Source organism: Hippocampus comes, unplaced genomic scaffold (genome assembly GCF_001891065.2).
Source record: "Hippocampus comes isolate QL1 unplaced genomic scaffold, H_comes_QL1_v1.1 scaffold68, whole genome shotgun sequence".
NCBI classification, from domain to species: domain Eukaryota; kingdom Metazoa; phylum Chordata; class Actinopteri; order Syngnathiformes; family Syngnathidae; genus Hippocampus; species Hippocampus comes.
Window position 1 is genome coordinate 3,068,165 of NW_017805625.1, and position 25,586 is coordinate 3,093,750.

Here is a 25,586-nt window from a genome sequence, read left to right on the forward strand (position 1 = left end):
TGTAAAACAAAACATAACTGCCTCAATGCTCCCCACATGTACCTGCGCCGGTGGCGGGCCGCCACAAATGAATTTTGGCCCTTCCTAAAATATTTTGGCGCTCCCTGTCAATATGAAACTCTTATCGTAATTTTAAACACTCAAATTGCTCCATCTTGTGATTTGATCACCGATCATGGATTTAAACACACTAATCGCTGATCGCTGCTTGTCACCAAAAATTCTGATCGTGTTACTGCCTCTGTTTCTGTTTGTGTGTTCCGTTATTTTTAGCGCGAGATCAATGATGCGGTGCAGTTTGCGGCAGACCTGATTGATCTCTTTTCTCTGTTAAAATTTCTGCACTTTAACATGCTGTGACTTCCTCCCTCTCTTTCTCTCTTCATTCACTGGGGAGTTTGGTCTACCAAATTGAACAGTACCACTTTGTGGAATATTGGCTGCAGTAAAAGTGATTAAACCTACAGTACCTTCTCGGACCAGCTGTTCTTTTATTCCTATTTGAGGCGACCCCAATTTCCCGACACAGTTTCTAGTTCGTTAGCGGGATCAATCGGACAGACACGAAGCCATCAGAATTTGATAATTTCGGCTTTGCGGTTTCTATAAGCATATGATTCCCTTGTCTATAGCTCGCATATTGACATTGAAAAACAGCACTGCCAACTTTGAGAAGTTTCATGATCATCGCACTCCTCAACCCATTGTTAAGCATCATCATTTCTCTGCCGGCAGCCTTTGAACAGCCACAAGTCAGAAGTAACGAAACTGTTTATCGCTCTTCCAAGCATCCATTGAATCGCGTCGACTTTCCCTGGCTTTATACGAATGCCTGCCGTAGGAGTTTTGCAATGCTTGTTCCAATGTCAACTGGCGAGCCATGGGTTCCACTATGAAACGCCACCTGCATCATAAACTTGTGCGGCATTAAACGCGTCTTTAAATGTCATGTTAATGCGATGTTAACGTGTCAGGAGTAGAATGTATCCCGCGCTCTGCCTGCTGGTTAACTTGTGATCATGAATCTGTCAAAAGCCTATTTAACATTTATAGACCCATCTAATCCATCCAGCCATCTATCGCTCGAAAGGTCACACTGAACCCTCTTCTTAGATTTCTGAAACTACATGGCGTAATTCAGTTCCGAAACAGACACACGAATCACGCGACCGATGGGATTCAAGGTGAGAAGAGAAAACAGGTCAGCATGTTTGACTGACTTTGCCTTATACCGCACGGGGTGCACAAGCAGACAGCAGCTCAGGCCACAAATCCACCAACAGATGTTGGCTCTCACTGTCTCTTTCAATCACTGCAAAAAAGGCTCAACGGGACACTGACTCGCAAGTTTATCCGCTCATCCCGCTGCCTTTTGGGAGCGCTCCGCTTCTCCACATGTACTCTCCCAAAACACAAATAAACACAGGAAGGTATGTGAAAAATTCATTTTGTTGGGAGAGTCTTACAGAATTGAATATGAAGCCTATCCCCCAATAGAACATAAAATGATGCAATCACTGTCCGGACGAATAAAAATCTCCATTTAATTTCATAGTTTTCTCTCCGCTACAAAGACATACAAACGCACTTCGTTGTGCGCGCGATACAATCGTAACCCCTCCAAACCATGTGAGCTCGGAAGAATCCAAGGGTAGTTTTTCTACTTCACAACAAGCGTAGCTGGCTGACAAGGCCCCGTCGACATCTGTCAGAGGTTATATCACACCGAGCAGAGAGACCGTTCCGGGCCTCCGCCTCCAACCACATTGTGAGATAGCAAGCAGGGAGCGAACACTGCTGAGCCCAGACATTGTCAAAGGATTGCTCTCTTTCGCTTCCTTAAGCAGTTTGGGATTAAAGGATGACGAAAAAAAATGTGTGTGTCAGAGTGTGTGTATGTGTACAAAGGGAGAGAGAGAGAGGGGGGGGGGAGAGAGAGAGAGAGAAAGAGAGAGATTCGAGTGCAGCTGGATAAAAAAAAAAGCTTTCAATCAGACACATGCAATCCCAAAAAGATTTTTTTTCATGAAAGTGCTCATCCTTTTGTGTGTGTGTGTGTGTGTGTGTGTGTGTGTGTGTGTGTGTGTGTGTGTGTGTGTGTGTGTGGGTGTGTGTGTGTGTGTTATGTTTGGTAAACAGTGCATTTGTGTGTTTCTCATTTGCTGAGAGGTTTTCAATGTGGGGAGTTTAACCTGCATCACCTCAACTCGCCTCAATCATCCATTCAGTAGTTCCTGAAAAGTCCACGATATAGTTTGCATTAAATTGCGCTTCATTCCACAAGAAAAAAAAAGAAAAAGACATTTATTTTTTTTGTTATATTTTTCGGTCATCATGATGTGACAACAGTACCTGGTAAATGATCTATGAAAAAAAAAAAATCACCCATTTCTGGCACCCTCTTGTGCTTCTCATCGGCAAGAAACCACCCCGACGGAGGAAAAGCAACTAATCAGAAACAGAAGTTGCAGTACGTAGATGGCTGATCTAATGTGATTTTGGTGAATTTGATCAGGGCACAGACAGAGAGAGTCGGCCCGCCATGAGTGTGTCTGCAAGTGCATGACATTGATTCACACCTTTTCAGTCATTTTCAATTCTGATTGGTTGTTCTTTCTCAGCCACGGTGGTGCCAGAGATGGCTGAATTTATTACAGATTGGATTCATCATTTACTTCCAGGTCATCACAGTTTTAATGAATTTGACAATATTTTTTTTTCTTTCAAAATTGCAAACTTCGCCTATAATTCAGGTGATGTCAACTTTTAACATTTTTTTTTTTTTTTGCATTTAAAGGGGAAGTCAGGTAAAAAAACTAAATATGTTCTATGCATCCTCATGAGTCTAAACATGGCATTCAGATTAATATTGCATTAGAGAAATATGAATTAAGCAGCAGAATCTGCCCATTTTTTTCCACCTCAGGGGGTGGCCATTTTACCACTTGCTGTCGACTGAAAATGACGTTACAGCATCTAAGGACTCAGCTTGCGAAGTTCACATGACAAAATCCAGAAAATAGGTGAGCCGTGGGTCAATGGTCATTTCCTGAGCCCTTCGGCACTGTGAATCAGAATCAGAATGTCGTGTTTCAACTAGTGGGGGCGGATAGCACATGTTATTGTAAAGGACATTTGTTAACTTGACTTCCCCTTTAAGTTTCTTCTTGATTTGATTTGCAGAATTTGAAACTTTCATCATGGCTGACGTGACATACCACATAGCAAATCTCGTAAGAGCTCGGGCTAGCAATCACCAAAAGAATCATTTTAAATGTGTTCTTATTGCTCTCTCTCTCTCTCGCTCTCTCTCTCTCTCTTTTTGTTTTTGGGTTTTTTTTTTTTTTGCAACACTTACTCAAAAAGATGGATTGCCATCATAGATGACGTTACACTATGGCATCTGAACATCGCGCGAGATCTCATCATCCGTTTGTAATCTGAGCGTGTTTTTTTTTTTTTTTTGACATGACGGCATTCCCTATTACACAAGCGTCGCTGTACCACTTTTAGGGCTTTAATATTTCCACAGAAGGCGGAATATTGCCGATCTGACTTCATCCCATCATTGCATATTGGCATTTATACACAACAGACACCCAGATGAAAAAAATAATAATCCATGATTTAACAGGCTATATAAAATGGGATAATAAAAATGAATGAAGGCTGAGAAAAATAAAGGCCAAGAGATGATTCACATATGCTACATCCATAAGAAAAATAAGTCAGAGACAGCAAACAAATTGCCCTCTAACACCTTTTGTGGGTGTGAATAGCTCGTGAGTTATCTGCTGAGTTGACGCCGTCTTGCACACTTCTGTTGCCCTGGCAACAGGGCATTGGGAAAGTGTTTGAGCAGGATACCAACAGCAAGTTTTGTCAAACGACTGCAGATGTTCACACATGCAAACACGCACAAGGCCACGGAGACACATTCTCTGCAGGGAGGAGCAACTGGATGCAGCGTTGCAATTTTTCACAGGAAAAAAGTTTATTTTACTCTCTGAGTACTCCAGTTTGGAGGCTTTTTTGCCCATAGGGATGACTTTGACTGTGGATGGTTGTCAGTTAATAAATAAGTACTGTACTTGACATCGTTAACCCTTTTAATTGCGTAAATAAGATGCTGAGTGTTCCCCGATAAGAAAACTTTCGTAATCTTCTTAAAAAAAAGAGCAAATGAATAGGATTATGAGAGTACGAATTTGTTGATGAATGAGGCTTAGTAAGTGGAGTCCTGCAGGGACAACATTTAAGGCCCTTGTAGTTTTCAGGTTGAGTGTAAAAAGTGGCACATCTTGATTTCCGTGCCAGCGCAGGACAGCGTGTTTTGTAATGTTGTCTTCAATGAGTTATCTGCATTAGCTGACAGAAGGAGTTTTAAAACACATTTTCGCTTTCGAGAACACATCACGTGTTAATTTTGTCTTGAAAAAAAAAATTAAAATCACAATTACCAGATCAAGAAGAAGGTCAGGACATGAGTCGATTGAGGCGTATAAAAACTAAGTCAATGTTCCGATGCATTATGTAGGTTATTTAGAAAGTCAATTGACATTGACTTGAAGGACTTCTGACAGTATCTGAAACAAACGTACGGATAATACTTGGTGTGAATTTGATCTCTAATTAAAACATAGAAAATCATATTGGAAGCTTTCTTACCTTTATAACAACATTGTTTTTCCTTAAGCACAACATGCACACACTTTTTTTTAGTTGTCTAAGTCACTTCTCAGCGGCCATTGAAGGCCTGAGACCGGAATAGCATCCATTCATGTATCCCAGTCAGTCTTCCTTCATTAAACAAAACCTGAAGGACAAAACCTAAAAGAGGACAGGGGAAGAGAGGATGAGAGTTGAAGTCTTCCTCTCCTCGGCCCAAAGGAGAAACACAAAGACTTTTTGTTGTGCATCAGTTCGTGTGCAGCTGAGCACATGCCACAACCGGCGAGAGAATCCCACTCATTACGCGACATATTGAGTTTGGCGCTTTGTCGAAGCGGAATATGACAGGATACAAGCGCCCACATCAACTAGAGAGAAGCCTGAGTGGAGCACCTTTTTTCTGCATATCGCTTTGAAACATCAATCATTTCATGGCAGTCTGACTAAAGCATGCAGTGAAACGTGAGAAAAGGTGGTGGTGGTTGGGGGGGACGAAAGGAGGCCGTGTCAGTCCTAAAAAAAGGAGCCATCGGCAGTGAAATCAATACAGCCAAGGACATATGGCTCATTTCCGCTGGAGACTATCCTTCACTGCTACAGTAGTATCCGCACTCCGCATGCCATTCCCTACCTGGTACATGTAGGTATTAAAGTGGGTCCCATTCTGCAGGTGGATCTTCACCGTGGGGTTCATGGTGGAGGCTAAACATAGCAGGTCCCTCAAACAGAACCCCCATGAAAAGAAAGAGAAAGAGCGGGAGGGGGATGGCGAAGAGTTGGATTCACAAGCTGTTCCTTAACGCTATTCCCTCTGCCCTCCGACACGGCAACAACACTCTTGTTAGCTGGCCTGAGAGAGGGGAACGTGAGTGAAAGCGAGAGGGAGGAGAGAGAGAGAGAGAGAGACAGAGAGAGAGAAACAAGGGCAGGCAGAGTCAAGGGGATTGAGGTACATTTGGGTTTTTGATCAGAGCGAAAGACAACATTTAGAGGATGCAGGGAGGAGGAGGAGGAAGCGGGTGAGCGGCTGGTAGTGATCAGCTGATGGAGGAAATGACAGGAAGGGTGCCGGGGAGGGGAGGACCAGCCACCTGTTCTCTGTCTCATATGGACACACAAATACTGATACAGTTGAACCACCAAAGTCAAATAGATATATATAAAATTCAGCCAAGTATATACTGCAAAAGTAAAAAAAAAAAAAAAAAATTCTAGACACTGATCCGCCAAAGGAAAATATCTACTTATGACTTTTTTATGAAACACGTTTTTTCTTTTTATCTTCTCCTCTAGCTATCGACGTCTTTATTTTAATATTAACAAAAGTTGCAGGCAGCTCAGTAGCTGCGTGTCTTAAAAAAGTTCGATGAAAACGTCACAGAATAAATCACTAATAACATTTTCGACAGTCAATAAAGTGGTCCAAAATGTCAGCGTTAAGTGAAAAGTGAATGTTTTGTTTCGCTTTGTTTTAAATTTGATCAAAAACAAAAAAGTGCAGAGAGTTCCCAGGCTCAGCAGCATCTCTGAGAAAATTACTAAACATACAAATAAAGAATTGTCACACCGCAGTGAGCGTTGTTTACGTTTGTCTGGTCACGTCTTGTTTTATTTTAAAAGAATGACTCTCCTTTCGTTTCAGGTCACTTGCCTTTCCTCCTGTGCTGGTCTGATTGTCAGCCTCGCCCTGATTGTTTCTACCTGTTGCCCCTTACCTTGTGTTTAAATGGCCACCCATCTAACCAGTCCTCGCCTTGTTTCCACAGCCTTGCCGTTTTGAGAGGTGAGTTGCTAATCCTCAAATCACGATATCGTTTTTACTTCGAACCCTGCAACTGTGTCCTGTGTCCAAGCCTGGTTGTGATGATAATTCCATAATTTTTACCCGATTTCAAGATGACCTCTAATCTGCCAACAGATCTTTTTTGAGTCGTATAATATATTGCCACTCGTTCCTCTTGATAAAAAGCCTAATCACTGCTCACTTAACCCAAATTGAAGAGCTCTATTTTCATCCACTATGACACTGCTGTGCCTCCCGATTCTTTCTATTTATAAACGTTCCTCCGCTCTCAGCGGGGTTTCAAAGTGCATGACTGCAGTCCAAAAGCGCTTGCGGAGTTTTTCTAGTCTCAAGAACAATCGGCCAATGTCTGCGTGTCACTTTGAGCCTAGTTAGGAGAGGACATTGGCGAGTGGGTGCTGCTGTGTGGGGTAGACTCAATACTCATACCTCAAGTGCAACAAAATGTAGCCCGCAATGAGACGGAGAATTAAATGAGCGGCACCGGTAATCCCGCGACGTGCCATCTGGAATGACCAGGAGGTTGACATTTTTGATATCTGATACGTTTCATTTAATGCCTTGAGATTTATCTTGTGTTCATGACAAAACTGTATGCATTCACTGGCACCCCTTTTGCTCCACGTGTTTCCACCTCCACGTTTAATCTGTCGGATTTTAATTAAATGCTCATCACTACATAACTTCTCATATGCCGCTGTGCTGTGAGCAAAAATAGTTCATGACAACAAGTCGACGTGCTTGCACCTGGTTGTCACGGAAACAAGCGCTCACCGACAGAGGAAAAGCGTGCGCTCGCTCGTGCAAGAGAGGTTGAATTAGTGAGACAAGCAAGTCGCCGCACATCATAACGTCCTTTCGCGATTGTGGTAGCTTCCACCATTAACTGACAGCATCCGCGTGCACCCTGGAGCCTCTGTGTGGTTCCACTCAGCAACCAAATGGACCAGAGACCACTCCTGACCAAGTTTGTGGGGAGACAGTGCCCCCTACTGGCCGCATGGGGTTCACAAGCCACACTTCAGAACAGCAATTCAGTACCATTCCTGGGTACGAGATGATGGTTTGGCAGAACAAGAAGGGCTGAAGATTCACTCCAAAATACACGCGGTCATACACCCTAGCTTGTGACAAAAAAAAAGGCAGTTGACACATATGAGACGGCTTTTCATTGGAGAATCACCAAAATGGAAACACTCTGTTCCTCTTTTGTTTTATTGTCACCCATTCGCACCATTTTCTAATTGTTACATAGCTTTCTTATCTAAACTCAACAAATTTTTCCTTTCGCACTTGATCTACTATAGCAAACCCCTTTTCAAGCAGTTGTAATCTCATTTGAACCTTCACTTGATGGAAAGCAGCCATTTTGTGTCAGAACATATGAGGCAGAGGGCAACCCTTCCCCCAGCATGATCACCCAGACGGTATAATGCATTGCCACTCAGAAAATAATTACATCATAGATTCCGGGATAAGAGACCGGGCACGCAAATTGGCCTGTTTTATCACGAAATTAAATAGGCTATATGCCAAGTAGTTAACCAACCGACAAATGAGTAAACTATAAATATATAGTCGTAGATGGCCGCAATGTTCCAATAGCTGTTCAATTGTATCTCACATTCCGACACCTCCTGAACTATTTAGATGTTGAAGAAAAAGTGGAGGAATACAAATGAAATACAAGTATCAAACTGTGAACATTATAAAAGCTTTAGCATTAATTGCCGTTTTACTGTACATAAGATTAGTTCTGTGGTAGGAGTCGCGCAAACGTCTTTCGACTTTTTTCTTTCTTCCCTCATGAAACTGTTGATTGTCATAAAAATTGCAATAAATAGCCAAAGAAAAAGCAAAAACCCTCCCAGTATTGACCCTTTCTTTCATGCTTACTGGGGTGATTTCTCTCAAGGTAGATTGCAATCAGAGGCAGATTTTCGTCACGAGAAATCTGGTTGAGCTCCAAATTGCGTATCCACAGCATTCATTTTGCTAAGTGGAGAAGTTGGCATATCAAAGTTTCCATTACCCTTTATGACATAACTTCATCCAAAATTGAAGTACAGTGGTGACTTGAGATACAAATGACCGGAGTTACACGGTTTTCGGAATATGGGCCGTCACTTGGTTGATTTTTTTTTTTTTTTTTTTTTTTTTTGCTTTGACAAGCAAAAACCTGAGATACAAGCTCTGTGTGATGTTAGCAATCTCACCTCACTTCACAACAAGCAGCAGTTTGGTAGCTAGCAAACAATTGTTTTGCATGTTGCCAAATAGTAACGTGAATACTCCAAATGTATACATGATGCGAATAAAACTGGCAATTTCATAAAAAACAACAAAATCATTGTGGTAAATCTCTCTCAAAGGTGTGCAAATAATTTGAAAGGCCAAATCCTTAAAGTGAAACCCTTGGATCTCGTCCTCTTGTGTGTGCTCAAAACCAGGTGACTGACCTGGATTATCATATCTGCGTTTTTATCACTCATCTGGATAATGACATCTGATAAAGCATGTCCTGTACAATACCATTATCACCATCAAAGGGCTGTTAATATACTACATTAAAAAGACAACCTCAAGGTAATAGTCCCTCACACTCGTATCCGCTTTCGTCCTTCTGCAATGCAGGATGATTTGCTTCCAGTTCCAACCTGACAGTTTAAAGCAGCGATGTCAGCTTTGTTTCCTTCCCCTGTCGCCCTCGTTGCTTTGCTCGCTCTGTCTCTCCTTCGCCGTGTCCTGTTCGATCCCAGCGTGGCGTTGGGACCGCACTGCCATTGCAACAGATGCACTCACAAGCAATGTGTGTGCCAAGATGTTCACAAAGTAGTGTGTCCCAGAAATGGATCTATTTATAACCCTCTTTCATTGTTGTGCATCTCGATAAAACTACATAATTTAGGCTCTGTTAATTTACAAACAACCGGTTCCTGATAGACACCCAGTTGCATACAAAGAAGTCTGGCCGATTACTTGAATATGCAAGTAGCACCACACGCTTGGAACAGTCTCAGGCAGCCACAGAAGAGTCCACAAAACACACACACACACACACACACACACACACACACACACACACACACACACACACACACACACACACACACACACACGTGTACACATGAGACTCACTCGTTCAACTCTGTGTGCTTTGCAGATGAAAGTGCATCATGTCAACAGAGGAAAACAGCAGACAGCCGTCTTAATATTAATGGCCATTGTATTGAATCAAAGGGTAAATAAGGAAAACTGTGCCAAATTTGTCTCCTACACTCTTTCTAATGAGCTTCTCTCACACACTGCAACGGGGGGGGGGGTAGGTCAGGCATGCTGCCCTTGACCTTCACACTGCAAAACTGCATTGGCAAGATGAAACTCAACACAGCTGTGTGTGTGTGTGTGTGTGTGTGTGTGTGTGTGTGTGTGTGTGTGTGTGTGTGTGTGTGTGTGTGTGTGTCCGGCCATACTAAAGCTTCAGTGGCTAAACTGTGGTGACAAAGGTATGGTAGACAGAATATGCTCAAAACGGCAGAGACACATCTCCTTTAAATACCCTGTCAAATTAATTCAAAGGTTTGTTTCTAAACATATTATACACCCGAGTGAGGAGAAGCGGTTCAGAAAATGGATGGATGTTTAAACATAATTACTGAAAACCTGCAGGCTGCAGACTATGTTGTCCTCAACTGTGGGGCGATAGCGTTGCAATTTTCAGATTTTTTTGGGACGTGGCTAAAACCACGCCCTGTGATGAACTTGGGCTCCAGCATTAGTGAGAGATTTTGGGCTATGAAACAAAGGGGTGTCCACTACAAGCGTACTAAAACAAACTACAATTGTAGGGCTGATAACTGCGTCAGGCTATCAACATCAAAGTGTGCAGGTTCATTTTTGGCGATTAAACTGCCTTTGAAAATTAATCCAACAGCTCTTGCTAGCCTATAGGGGCACTCATTTAGCGGCTAGCTGGTAGCCAATAGCTGCTAATGGGTGCCACAAGATACACTCTCAGCATAATTGATTAGAAATTTTTCAGCATCCTTAGTGATTGTACATGATTTCAGGATGACGATTGATGTTGGTGGCAACGGTTTGGGACGACAATCTAAAATGCGCTCCGATGACAGTTGGGAAGATGAGTCAACTCAGCCGTCATGCCACAACGCACTGCCGGGAACAACTTCAAAAAATTGAAATGATATAAATGTAGCAAAACATATGTGTTAGAAAATCTCTGACAATATGTTATCATATATTTTTTGTTAAGAGTTTAGAAGTTGCCATGAACAATTGGGCCTGACTCATTGTCCCCACGGCGAACATTTAATAACTGGTTAGCCAAGGTTTAACCAAGGTACTCGAATCACTCAAGGATTCGCTTCACACCAGTCACAACACCTTTGTCCGTATATATGCTGAACACAACTTCGATCCAGAGTGTAATTCTCAGCTTGGCTTAACATAACACATGCTGACTTTAAATGTGCTGCTTTTCCGCCCGGGTGTGGGAGGCCCTCATGAGCGGTTTAATTACTTTGCCTGCACCCATCCATCAAGCATTCCCCAATCTTACTTCATTTTGCTCGACCTCCTCTAAAAATATATGGCGTGCCAATGGAACCTCATAAATGTGCACATTCAGCATCACAGCCTTTAGGGAGCGTCTGCAAGAGTGTGTGTGTGTGTGTGTGTGTGTGTGTGTGTGTGTGTGTGTGTGTGTGTGTGTGTGTGTGTGTGTGTGCGCGCGCGCACACCTTCCTATCACACACAGGTTCCTAAAATACTCTGCTATTCTTTGTATCGCGCGCGCGCGCACACACACACACACACACACACACACACACACACACACACACACACACACACACACACACACACACACACACACACAGTGGGACGTCTGACTCAAATATTAAAGCCAAAAGCAGGGATGCATATTAAACTGGAACTTGGGCAACACTGCACACGCTCCTCACGCAGTGAAGACGCACAACTCCACATTTCATATGAATACATAGTTGTATACGTTTAGATAAATAGAATGCATATGTGCCATTGCTTCACTCGTGGTCAACTGCAAAGAGGACCAGGTGTCTATTTGAGGGCACTTATTAGAAGGGAGACCTTGTTTCATAGAATTGAAATAAAATTAGAATACATTTTTTGATAATATAAAATATTGCTTGTCTAAAATTACATACTTTGTACGGTATACTAAAATATAAAATGTATGCATTATAATAATGATATATATAATAATGTATGTATTATAAATATGGATTTTATTGCTTGAGTTAAAAAAAAAAATTCTGGACACGACTTGGTTGCGTTTGTCCTTTATGTAATATATCCACTCTAAAAGCTTTTTGTCCAACTCGTCACGAACTTATTTCTCGATCCCTCCAGCAAAGGATGCTCTTTTGTTGTCAGTGGACATCAGATTTGTCTTGCATTTTCCCTCTAATCACTAATTCTCTCAAGTCAGCATTGAAAATGGTTCAAGCATTTTTGTTCCCGAATGTCATTCTTCCATAAGCTTCAGCTTTACAGGTGCCACCTCTCAGGCAGCGTGTGTTGGGCTAGAGAGGTTTCCACATGCTGGTATCAGTCACCGGAAAATCAATTTGCCACCTTGTGACAATGACACCACCTGTTTTTCTTGAAGATAAAAAAAAAAGGTGCGCTCAGATGCATGATGCATCCAGCAATTTTTTGGGTCATGGTGTCTATTATAGTGGGGCCTACTATTTGTCTAGAGCGGATGCATTAGGTTTTGCGGCACAACCACACACACACAGACGTACAGAATGGCCGTCATACTATGAACCAGATTACAGGCGAATCATTTTTTTAGAGCTGTGTGTGTGTGTTTGTGTGTGGGCGTGCGTGCATGTGAGTTATAGGGCAAGAGAGCAGCAGAAGAAAAATCACATTTCATAAATAAATCATCTGGGTCCTTGTGATCTGGTGATGGATGCCACACACATGCGCGCACACGCACACACACTCTCTCTCTCTCTCCCTGGAGATGATTTTGTTTATTTTGAGAAATGAGGATTTAAAGCCTGTGCGAGTAGTATGCACATGTTTAGGGGGAACGAGGTCATTTCAGTGCGCATGTGTTTGCATAAATGTGTGTGTGTGTGTGTGGTTACTGTCGCGGTCCCTTATTTTCCCGCTGGTTTAATCCCTCACTAACAACCAGTCTTTCTCCTTCTGACTCATGCAGTGGCAGCTCATTTTCCCTGGGTATATAAATGCTTTAAAAACACTTTGTGTGTGTGCGTGCGTGCGTGCGTGTGTGTTTGTGTTGTCTTCTCATGCCAACTGCACCAAACTGTTTGCCGGGATGCATTAACATAGGCATGATGCACCTGAAATCATGCAAAGCTTGGCTGGCATGTTTGGGTGTGGCCTGGCTTGCGTGATAACTTGCGTGTGCCACTTTGCTTGTCGTGGGTGTGCCAAGCCTGGCCAGTCACACAGTGACGGAGTGAGCTCATCTGTACTGGGGGTGGGGGGTGTCTATAAATATTGTAGATGCCTGCAGACGAACCTCTCAGCAAGCTACTGTATGATGTCATCCAGGAACACCACTCACTAGGACCCCCCCCCCCCCCCCCCCCCCCCCCCCCCCACGCGCACACACACACACACACAGCCACACACACACACACAATCCTGCCCGCTGCCAAGGTGCAATAACCATGGCAACTGTAGGTGTGGTATCTAGTGAGGCAGAGACTCAAACTTCCCTTTTCATCCTTCATTGTCTTCAATTAATCTCTCGTACTTTTTTCTCCTATTTATCAAGTGTGTTAAAACTTCATTTACCGTACACAGCACCCTTCCCATCCCGCCTCCTTGGCAGTCATGTTGGAAGCGAGGTGATTTAGGGCACTTAGTCTTTTTTTTTTAATTTGTTTCCTTTCAACAATTTATCTGTTGAACAACATAACCTTTTCTGTTTTACTTCTTTATCGATACAATATAATATATCTCAGAGTAGAGCCGACAGTTTAAATAACCCTGGTCGACCTTTGATCTGATCACTATTCATAGCAAAAAAAAAAGGCTTTGACGATGCATCTGATGACAGTGAACCTTCAGCGGAATGTGAGTCCCCTTTACTCCTCGTTGCTGTTTTTCTTCCCTTGTCACATTTGTACCTCTCTTTATCTGGGGATTGTTGTTTCCAAAAAGCCAGATAAAGCAGAAGAACTACAAACAACACAGAGATAGCGGAACAAACTTCTTTTGAAGTAGGCGTGGCATAATCACGTCATATTCAGCTGTCTCTCATGACATCATCAATGATGACGCGTTATATCACCGTAAACTGAAACGTTACTGACATTTTTGACAAATTGCAAGATTTTACCGTTTTGGTGCTGCTATATAGCTAAAACCAATGTTTTTTTTTTTTGTTCTATATACAGTAGTTCTTTTCATGATTTACTGGCTCATGCCCGTTTACACATATACCGTAGGCAGAATTTTACTTTTCAATGCCAAAGTGTCAGTCTGACACAATTGTAAATACAACTGCAACTGGCTCATGTGCGAGACAACGACCTCCTTGTTAGCCATCTCGAGCCCTTGAAGCAAAAGCAGATTACCGCCATTTAAGTCAGAGTTAATTTTCCTGCCTCGCTCACCTAGTGAGACAAATGAAACAAACCGGTACAGAAGCTTTTCATTCTTCCCTTTGGTTAAGCACGGCTTTCATCCCTCCTACCGCATTGAACAGGGAATTCCTTCACACTGATCTTCAGCCAGACCCACTAACACACTGAGCGGCTCCGCTTTGGCAGCCGATCAGAACCAACCACCGAGGTTGAAGCGGCACACGCGCACACACGCAGACACACACACACACACACACACACACACACACACACACACACACACACACACACACACACACACACACACACACAGTGGATAAAAACAAAACAAATGCTTAGAAAGCCAAACATCTTGAAAACAGACATTTGTTTTGGGTCGTTACCTCATCACGTGACTTTGTGCTTAAATGAACTGCACACGCACGCACGCGGTGTTGCTGACAGTTGGCATCCCGTGAGACAGAAGGTGTCAGGAAGTCAACATTCACCCCCATCCTCCCGTTTCTATGGAGACGAAATGTGCAGAGCCTCGAGAGGTTGAGGTGGGAATGGAAAGGTCTGAGTCGGCACACGCAGACGCATATCGACTGATGGAGCCTGATTGACTTGACAGTTTGATGTCGCAAGAGGCGCGAGGTTGGATGATTTGACGTGTATTGTGTGTGCTAAATGTGTGTGATTGCGGGAGCCCACCCCGCGGTGCCCTTGGGGGGGTGAGGCTGGGGGTGGGGGGGGGATTCTGAAGGGACTTGTATCCCACTGGGTCAGCATTAAACATGCTCCGACTGGATTTTGCCTGCTTGTGTGTAACACAACAACATAAGTCAGTGTAATTTGAGATGGAGAGGAAAGAAGAGTTGATCATGACAAATGAGGGGATTAAAAATAACCTGCCAACAATGACAGATGATGGAATAGACCTGTACTATGTGTGCTGACTTGGCACAAACACACACACGTACACAAAACAAATGACCATTATTTGACTCTGGAAGCAAGGGCAGCTCTTCTCCTTCTTGATCACATGCTAATGTTTCATGTCTGGACAAAAAGCGCAGATTTGATAAAAGAAAATTGACTGAGGCATGCAGATCCATCGGGTTCTCCCCAGAGTTTGTCGCTTTAAATGCTCTATATCAGCCTAACTGGACGGACTTAAGCAGCTCTTTAAGGAGGTTGTCAATCAAGAGCCCCCCCCCCCCCATTACTCTTCTCACGCAACAGACGAGAGCAGAACGAGAAGAGTGGTTATTCGGCGAGTGACACAAGATGCAGAAATGTCGGTCCACGCAGAGCTGAGAAGCGCAGAAACTGTCGATCACCCTTGAGGAGGCAAAACCAAACAAGCCACAATGACAAAAGGGTGCAAGTGGAAACTGGATACGGATGAGGAGGAGTAATGGAAGATGGCAGCGGAAGTGTGTGTGCAAGGGGTTGGGATCGAAGGGGCGGGCGCTGGGCGCTGCCATCGTGGGATGGAAGCCGCACAGCTTCAAGTGACCTTTATGTAACATAACTACAGGCCCCTCCTCCATCTCTCATTCACAGTTGTCTTTTGCTTGGTCCTCATTTTCAAGTGGACGCATTGATGGAGTAAAAATCGAAAGAGATTCACATGCAGAGACGAGTGTACAAGCCTCTCTGACACGTTGGGGCACAGTGGCTGCAATTTGGGTAGCTCATCTTCTTGTTGCCGCTGTGAATTCTCGGTCAAATGCGCTTGCTTGAAAATCACTAAATGTTCTGTCCTCTTTCCATGCCAGTGTTTTTTTTATTTTATTTTATTTTTTTTTTTTGAGTAGCCAAATACTGAGGTCTGCTTAGTTAAATCGTTCGGGCCACAAATTAATTGAGACAGAATCAAAAGGGCGTCTGCAGCCGAGTCATGGTTCATCGTGATTAGTCAATACCATAAAACGGTCACAATTTGTAACAGTCAGTTAATAGCCTTACAAACAAGGTAAAAAAAAAAAAACTAACGGTATTACGCTACAGCACAGCTATCAAATTCAAGGCCCAAGGGCCCCGATCTGGCCCACCGCATCATTTTGTGGGGCCCACAAAATCAAACTATGTGCATCGACTTCATGTTTCTTGCTAAAATACCAAAACAGTAAATTGTCTTCACTCTTTTTTTTCCCGATCCCCCTTTCAAATAAATGTAATAATATCTGCACAAATAGTTTTACCGACCTCTGGTGTCAAAACTCGTCATTCATTGTTTGGGTTCACGTGTCAAAACGGCCTTCCGAAGGAAACCGTAACGACCCGCGACAAAACAAAAAAAACAGCTTGATTCACAATGATGAAACCTCGACTTATACAGTACATTTTGTTACGGTAACTGCCGTAACAGGTAGATCTCCACTACTTCATAATAAAATGAAGTAAAACAATTCATCTTTGAATACACTTGAGGAGGGAAACATTTGGATGTTTTGTTGTGGGCCAGGCTCACTCATCTTCTGAGGTGAACTTGAAATCGGATTGATCAAAACCAGTCCCATTGTAAATACACTGTAAATGACGTTATGACGGCCCTTACGACTGAGTCCGAAGGTCTTAGGCGGATCAGATTGACATGGCAGCACACGGACTGAAATCTGACAGGACAAAATAAACAAATAACATCCGCACCTCACACTGGTACAAGGTAGATTTTCAATTTCCAGTTCTGAGGTGATCAAATCACGCCATTTGACATGCAATGAGTATGTTTTGGTCCAAAAGAGAGCGTAAGGGCCAAGCGAATGAAAGGGCAGTGGGAGGGAGTTATTGAGGGCAGGACAAGACAGTGGCAGCTGTAGAGGGAGCGGAAGGCAACTCAGCGCGCGTCGACGCATTTCAATTCAGAGCCCCCAGTCATCTAATGGGGCGCTGCAATGCTTACTGACCCCCAATCTTATCGAGTGAACGGCACTCCGTACAATCAAAACGTGATTTCAGGCGAGAGAGAACAAGAATTAAAAGCTGACGCCAACGGTGGTACAGCGCAGTCACTAATTTTACCTTGTTCCAAAAACACACACACACAAATTCATTTAAAAATCATGCTCTCGGGCCACGGAGACGCGGCGATTAGTTTAATGAGCTGATTTGGGTCGATTCGTTGCACACGTGCAATCGCTAAAGGACATCTTTGCGCACACGAGCGCACACTGCCCACCTTTATGGAGTCGCAGCGAAGCTGCGCGAGCGAGCAAAGAGATATGAAGCTTTATCTGACAGACGGATAGCTAACTAATAGGCCTCTCAGCGCGCACGCTAACAGTGAACGCCGCTGATAAAACAGAGAGCGAGAAAAGCCAAGACACGAGCGTGGATATAAGGAGAGCCAAAGTGTGCAAACTCTCCCTTTTGCTTCTGACTCGAGTCAATTCATACGACTCAAGTGTACTCTGCAAGATCGCATTCAGGTCTTGAAATAAAACCAGAGCGTGGCTTTTGCGGCAAAGTCAGAGCATGTCACCATGTATTTATCACAGACGACCCTCAGAACACGGATAAATTTGGTGTGTGGCCGGCCATGACTCCGCTTTCAAGTGGCTAATCTCTCATTCGCATCAGGAGAGGCGCTTAAGTGTGCTAGCAGAAGTCGTCGTGCATGTTTATCCCCATGCGGCTGTGTGTGAAGGATGTTTTGAGCCAGGTGCAACACCGTCTGGGCAATTTAGCAATGATGGCTGTGGACTTGTAGAAATTGCATTCCATGCTCTCCAGTGGAGTCTCAACTCAACTGTATTTATAGAGCACTTTAAAACAACCATCGCTGTATACAAAGTGCTGTTCAAATATCATATATATACGACAATAAAAGCACAAAACAGTCAAACTAAGATCAAGTCTGAGTCATGCCGAGTCAAATGCCAAAGAGTACAAATGAGTTTTGAGACAAGTTTTAAAGATGGGCAGCGAGGGGGCTTGCCGAATGTTCAGTGGGAGGTCATTCCCAAGAGAGGGAGGGACCAGCAACGGAAAAGGCTCGATCCCCTCTGAGCCTCCACTTAGTTCTTGGTACTTCTAATAATGTCTGGTCCGCAGACCTGAGGCGCCGGGCAGGTGTGTAGGGGCGGAGGAGCTCAGAGAGGTAAGGTGGAGCGAGGCCATTTAAAGATTTGAAAACAAATAATAGGATCTTAAAAAGAACTCTAAAGTGTATAGGGAGCCAGTAAAGGGATGCCAGAGTAGGAGTTATGTGCTCCCTCTTACGAGTACCAGTCAAGAGGCGAGCAGCAGCATTCTGGACCAACTGGAGACGCTTAATGGAGGATTGGCTGACCAACTGGTTCACACACTATTGATGTGTGAACATAAAAACCTCAACCTGACTGACAATTTTAGAAGTACTGTATGACCGATTAATTTTTCAATATATATTAATATAATTTTGGGGGGGCGGGGAGTTGTCACTAGTGATGCAACATGGAAAAGTCATAATTGAATATAACATGGGAGAAGTCACACACAAGACAAGAAACATGTTCAATGTCAGCCTTTCGTTAACGAGCCAAACTCTGTGTTGTAACTCTGTGTCCTTCTCCTAAATCCTCTATTTTACTTGCAAGTCACGCTCTCAGAAAGTGTTGTGTGCGTGTGTGTGCGTGCGTGCGTGCGTGCGTGTGCGGTAGCCGAATGGGAGCTCGCGGAGAGTGCTTCGTGGCTGACAAACTGTATTTCATGGAGTGCATTTAGCATTATGAGTTTCTTTAAATCCCTTTAACGGTTCAACGGCGGACTTTAGCCTCTGATGTCACACTCTGTGTCTCTGCTGGTTGCAAAAAAAAAAAAAAAAAAGTCTTGAAGATGTCCACACATATGTACGTATGTGCATGCGTTGTGTATGCGTCTCTAAAGGGCACGTCTCATACTAAGACCGTTTTGATTCTGTTTCCTTTCAAACTTACAGTCATCCCGCTCATCCTTTCTAAATCTAAATTGTATATCTTTCTCTTTCTCTCGCAGTCCCCACTTGATCTCCCATGATGCAGAGGGGACAAATTGGCTCCCCGCTGAGCTAAATGTGCCTGGTGCCGAGAGCCAGATGGCACTGGCGCAGGGACGGAAGGAGCGAAGGATGGATGCTAGTAAAAGATGGCGCGCCGAAGTCATGGTGTGAGAGGGCAGCATGGCGGTGATAGCGATGCACAATTATAATCCATTAGTTCCCAGAGGGGGCTAAAAGCTGTGCAACCTGGTCAGACACCGCTCCAAGGAGGTCTTGAATCAAACTGTAGAGCTACCGAGCGGAGAGAATATTGCGAGCGGCCGAGAAGAAGAGAATGACACATTATGTAAAGCTGTCAAGATGCTGGCGAGAGAGGAGTGTGATGTTAGTCTGCTGCTGCTGCTGCTGCTGCTGCGGGAGGTACAGTACAATCCCCTCCAAAAGTATTGGAACGTCAAAGTCAATTCCTTTGTTTTTGTTGTAAACTGAAGACATTTGGGTTTCAGATCAAACGATGAATATCAGACAAAAAACGTTCAGAATTCAGCATGTATTTCATGGTATTTACATCTGGATGTGTGAAACTACTCGGGACAGTAGGAAACTGTACATAGATACTATACGCTGGAGTCAAATCATGATCTATTTCGTGGGCTTTAGATTTAGTTTTGCAATTTATGAGAGTCATTAGGTAGATTTTTTTTTTAATGTTTTTATTTTTTTTTTTGGAGTTGCGAGCCAAGTTGTGGCTGAGCATCAGATATGCCCTGCTCAAATGAAATGAAAAGAAATGGTGGGGGTAGTTTAATGCTCGCTCAAGTGGGCGACAAGAGCCACATTTGCGGGTGCACTTTCAGCCCTTTATTGAACAGTCAAACACTGAAATACAAAACGAGAATACTCTGAAGAAGCTGCTGTCGGCCACTACCCACGCCCAGCTACTCACACATGGACGAACCAGCCCTATTGCTCCTGACGTACCTCACAAGGCCACACCCCTTAAGGCACACATCCCAAAATAAAGAATACTACAATATGCTCACAAGTGGCCTGTATCTTTTCAAACAAGCGGAATTGGTCTGATCAAGTGTCTTAAATACATATATTTATTGTGCCCTACAAGTATCAAATGTAGGCGGCCTGGTGAGCCAGTGGTTAGCGCGTTGGCCTCAGCGCAGAGGTGCAGGGTTCGATTCCGGCTCCGACCTTGCTGTGTGGAGTTTGCATGTTCTGCCCGTGCCTGAGTGGGTTTTCTCCGGGTATTCCGGTTTCCTCCCGCATTCCAAAAACATCCATGGCAGGTTAACGGAACACTCTGAATTGTAGGTGTGAGTGTGAGTATGGATGGATGTGTGCCCAGCGATTGGCTGTCAACCGGTTCAGGGTGTCCCCCGCCTACTGCCCGAAGACGGCTGAGATAGGCTCCAGCACCCCCCGTGACCCTTGTGAGGATAACCGGGTCGGAAAATGGATGGATGGAAGTATCAAATGTTCAAAGTTAAAACACCAGGAGAAAAAAGCCCCCAAAATGCAGATAGCGTCACAAGAAGGCCCTTGAGAACATTTTCACGTCCTTTTGTCTTGACTTCTCATGTTCCGTCCCTATCTCTCTCTTTTGCTGCCTCCCTCTCCTCCTCTAACAGGGTTTCTTGGTGGCATTCAGCTGCTCACTTTACGCTCCACTTTGCTCTGCATCAAGCCAAATTCCCCTGTTTGGGGCTTATGTAACACAGCGAAAAGATTGGGCATCGGCAGCTCACCAATGAGAATGGGGCCTATTTTTTTAAGTGACTTCACTCGCCCTCCCCAATATTGGCCTATCACGCTGCCGCTACCAATCATGTGTAAACAACACTTGCTGTGGGCATGCTCTCTCGCTCATAAACCCTGACGTATCCATCACACATTGTAACGTTCGGAAACCGAGAATGTTTCTGTGACGTTAGTTCACGGGGGTGGCCAGAGGCTCCCAAACCTGCGTCTCTTTGGCTCCCACAGAGCAGCTCGTGGCTCTTCTGTCTGTCAGTGTTTCAATTGGTTTTCCGAAAATACACCAAATGTTATTCCTCTGAGTGTTTGAAAATACTGCCATCCATTTAGCACTATTTATAAAGAAAAAAATACTTTTGTCAGGCGTATTGGCAGCCTGCCCAGGTACCGACAAGTGTTTGTTTTTTTGTTGTTTGTTTCCCAGTTAGCCATACGTCGCTTCTAGCTGTTAGCGGCCTGCCAGCACTACTATGGGAATTAAAATGACAGAGTCGGGATAATAATGTACAGCAAAACAAAGTCTTATCGCAATGGTCGGAACTGCATTTCTTCGCAGAGCCAATTTAGATTTAAGCCTATGATTTCTCGCTGCCGCACGCATTTTAACACTTGATCCTGTGGCGTCAGCTCAACATTGGCATGGATGAGAGCAAACTTCACACGCACAAAGTGAACATGTTGCAACTCTGAAAAAACAGGCTCTTTTTTTTTTTTTTTATGACTTTATGTGGTTGACAATGTTTTATTTTTTTTTCCCCTACAGTAAAACGCGATTGTAAAAATAAAATGTGAAAACATGTCTGTTGACCCAGAAGTATGTGAGGAGTTACCTCTAGTAAGAACAACGAAAGACAAAATTGTTAATGATAATCATGAGAATAAGCGGTTTGTTGTTTGGCTGCAATCATCTTTGAAAGGCAAAGTCCTACAGAAATGTGCAAATTTGATTTTGGTGGCTTTGTGACGTACATTCGTCGCTCATTATTCAAGGACCTGCCCACTTTGTGACTGCTACGTGACGACTCCACTTAGGAAAAATGGCTGAGTGGCGACCAGTGCTCGTGTCTTGAGCTTCAATATATTTTGATATTTTTTGAGAGAAACTGCTAAGTGGATTTTAAACAACACACACATACAAGATTGCATTTCCTTCACAGTAGCCAATCGCTAGTTTCACCAGAAAGCAATGCTGATATTAAACCTGCTAACCACGTGACTCAGAATGAATACTACAAAAACATACATGGTTTAATCGTCATTTATGGTGGCCTAAACATTTCAGATCCAAATACTAAACCTCTTGTGACATCTGGATTGTGTCACTGACGCATCAGCGAGCCTCTCGTCTCATGTCAGCGCAGCCGGAGCCAATGTGCCTCCTGTCTGCCAGCTCAAAACGCTACCGGCAAATGGAAAATCAGGGCTAAAATGCCGTAATTCGAATTAGCTCTGACTCAGTGCGCTCTGAGCACAGTTAAGGTACAAAATAAATGCACCTCATTTACCAGCCTAACCATCTTACAAAAATTATGCTAAGGGGGTGAATTGTTTAGTTTTTTTTTTGTTTTGTTATTTTTTTATTCCATTTGGCATCATCACGGAAACAACAATGTGCTTGTTTTGCTCAAAGGAACTTATTTGTAAATCCTATTTAATGTTTAAAGTAAACAAAACTGAAGAACCACAGTTTGTTATTCTAGGACCACCGTTAGAATTTGGCAATTGAAATGCAGCACCCAATTTTGCAACGTATACAGTATATTGTTTTCACCAACCAGCACCAGACAAGCAAATAATGAAGAAAATGTTAAAAAAAAAAAAAAAAAATGCTTTTCATGCCTTTTGCACTGAGGACTTGCTTTTCTTAGACGTTAACGAGTCCCAACAGTCCTGAGGAGCTAAGTGTAACTGAAGAGTACTACCTGGTGAAAATGGCTCTTGAATCCTGAAACCGAAATGGAAAGAAGGTATTAGGACAAGGCACACTGTTCTTCTGGAGATACCAGCATGCTGTCACTGTATTAAAAATATAATCATAGTACATAACTAAAACTATAAGTATCAAATTGATCCACGGATAAAAGTTTGTGCACAACTGCATGTCCGGCCACTACAATTCAATACAAGAGTTGGTTGTTGTTTTGGAATGGCTGCATTGTGTGCATGTGTGCGTGCGTTGATGTATGCTGGCAAAAAATAGCCAGTGTTGCATCTGACTGGAACAGGTGTCCAAACATCACTACACACAAACACGCAGCTGAATACTGGAAACTTTTTATAACCCTTATAAGACCTCATACTGGGATGTGGTTGGCCGTTCTTGGAATAATAGTGAAAATGGGACAAGGCTCCATCTGAAATCTTCACCGTGAAAAATTTGGCATTGTAAAACGAATGGCAAGGAGGCCGCAGGATTCCCTTGTCATCGCTCTGAGGTTGCTTGGCAAAGTAACTAACTATAGATAGTGACAAATGAAAAGGAGGGGAAAAAAAACAACCCAGTGATCCAAAGTCACCCTGCCACTACCATACTTGGAAAGACAATTTTTTTTTTTTTTACAATACAAATGGAAAACAAATTGCATCACTGTGAGAAAACGACCCAACTGAACTCACCTAAATGTGAAAACTGGATTCAAGACTCTCTTCAAATCCGCGTGCGGATTTTAAATTTTTGAATAACCAGCCTTGCTGTTTCTTGTTAATTCCTGTCTCAAGGCTACCCACTGTGCTCCACACTTGAAAATCAGCGAATGCCTCATCATCGACACTCCAAAATAATAGGGGGCATCAAATTACTGCAAAGTTAAAGTGTCTACCTCTCATTGTGGGGTATATGGAAATAACAATTCAGCACACCTATTAGCAGCAGTGTACAGCTTTCGCACCACTTTTAATGGCTTGGCAAAGTAAGGAGCTCAAGGTAATGACGAGAAAAAGGTTTAGATGACAATGTAAAAACAATCCCCGTTCTCCGTTCGCAAAAATGACCGAAATCGCTGTAACACACAGGCAAGGCGAGTAATTGGTGATGTCACACGGGAAACTGGAACATGACCAGTTTCTTTTTTCAAGTTTAAAATAACAGAATTCCGTTTGACACCGTAGCAGCTATGGTAAATGTTGATTTTGCTGGAGAAGCGCAACAAGGACAAAAACAACAGCAGCCTGGTGATCCGCTGTTGATGTTTTAATAGTGAGGAATATGCCGACAAATGCCTGCAGTCCAGTGAATACGTTCACATTTTTTCCTTTTTCACTGTCCTTTTTTTTTTTTTAGCACAGAAATGCTAATAAACTTGTTTTCAAATGTTTCGGGATGCTCTTGCTATGGAAACAACCTACCGAAATAGAGTATCTTTTCGTTGAAAACACGCAAATGCTCGGAAAAGTGAAGGCCTTAGAGCATGGGTTTCAGTTGAGATTTATCGGCATAGTAATTGGCGATAGGATGAATAAATGGAAGAAATATTGTTGCGCTGATTTGCTGCTTACTAATAAATCTGTCTGTCTGTGGACGGATTTTATCCTTGTAACAGTCACGACCGACATCATGAGAGATGCAGGTCAGTAGCTGAGACCAGAATGAAGGCCAAATTAAAAATGGATGTCAGTCTGGGCAAGGGTGGCAACCTCAATCTCAGCATCACAGCAATTGGTTTGCTGGTCAAAATATTTTACATTTAAATACAATAGTTTCGACTTTATGGAGGGGCAAAACCAAATGATTTTTAACTGTCCAAGCCGGTTCAGTGTGTGAAACATTATAGGGCTATACGTCTAATATCTATTTGTTTAGCTTGATTTCAATAGAGCAGGATTTTGGCTAGCCTGAGTAACATGCCTTTTTTTTTTTTTTAAAGAATAAATAACTAAATAAGGCATGCTGAAATAATGATTAGCACGTCTACCTCATTGTTCTGAGGTTTGGGGGTTTGATCTTTTCTGGCTCCGGCCTTCCTGTGAGGATTTTGCACTTTCTGGACCTGCAAGTTAGCCGAATTGGAGACTCGCGGTTGGCTAGCTATCAGCCCAGGGTGTGCCTATTTTGCATATAGTAAACTGGGATTGGCACAAGCTCACCCGAGGCCCTAAAGACCAAGTCGCATACTATACAGTGCCTAGAAAATGCATGACTGGATGAATGAATGAGCATAAGAGAACAGAGCAATGCTATTGTTATTATAATTGCTATTCCTCACATACATTCTCCTCCTTTTCTGAAAACAACAATGACGTTTAGATAACTGCGTGGCGCTCACTGACTCGTTGAATTAAGTCAGTGAATATGAGGTGCAGAATTTATTGAGAGCCGTATCACAAATTTAGACTTCACAAAACAATATGCTCGGTTTCGATGAACATCATCACAACGGTATTGATTTAACCATACGTTTTCTTCCCCTATGTTTTTGTGCCTGTATATTGTTCTGTCTTCAGTGTTTCCTGACTCTTTGGGAGCACACTGGCCCAGAACTGTCAAATCACACAAACACACACGGACACACACGGACACACACACATACACACGCACTCACAGATAAAGTAGGTGTAGATGATGCATGTTTGAAGACAAATGTTTGTCTGGCAAAATCAGCAGAGGACAAAGTGTTTGGTTTGAGGAATAGCAATGCTGTCCTGCCATGCTCATACTGTCCTCATGCATGAGCTACATCGCCTTACGAACAGAGGGAACTGAACATGGAAGAGAAAAAAAACGATTGAGACACTTCCGACCGGGGGGCTACATAGAATCATTGGC

At 43.3% G+C, this 25,586-nt stretch overlaps 1 protein-coding gene across 7 annotated transcripts in view; it reads right to left on the reverse strand.

Annotated features, from left to right (window-relative positions):
- ppfia4 (PTPRF interacting protein alpha 4) overlaps window positions 1–25,586 on the reverse strand; it is a 51,839-nt gene that overhangs the window by 20,632 nt on the left and 5,621 nt on the right. Inside the window, exon 1 of one of the 7 annotated variants that reach the window (XM_019881352.1) lies at window positions 5,303–5,544. The exons of the other annotated variants lie outside the window; for them this stretch is intronic. Coding sequence (XP_019736911.1) covers window positions 5,303–5,365 — 63 coding nt within the window. The 5' untranslated portion in view covers window positions 5,366–5,544. Of the gene's footprint in view, window positions 1–5,302; window positions 5,545–25,586 lie in introns of those variants that run through there. 7 annotated transcript variants of the gene reach the window in all.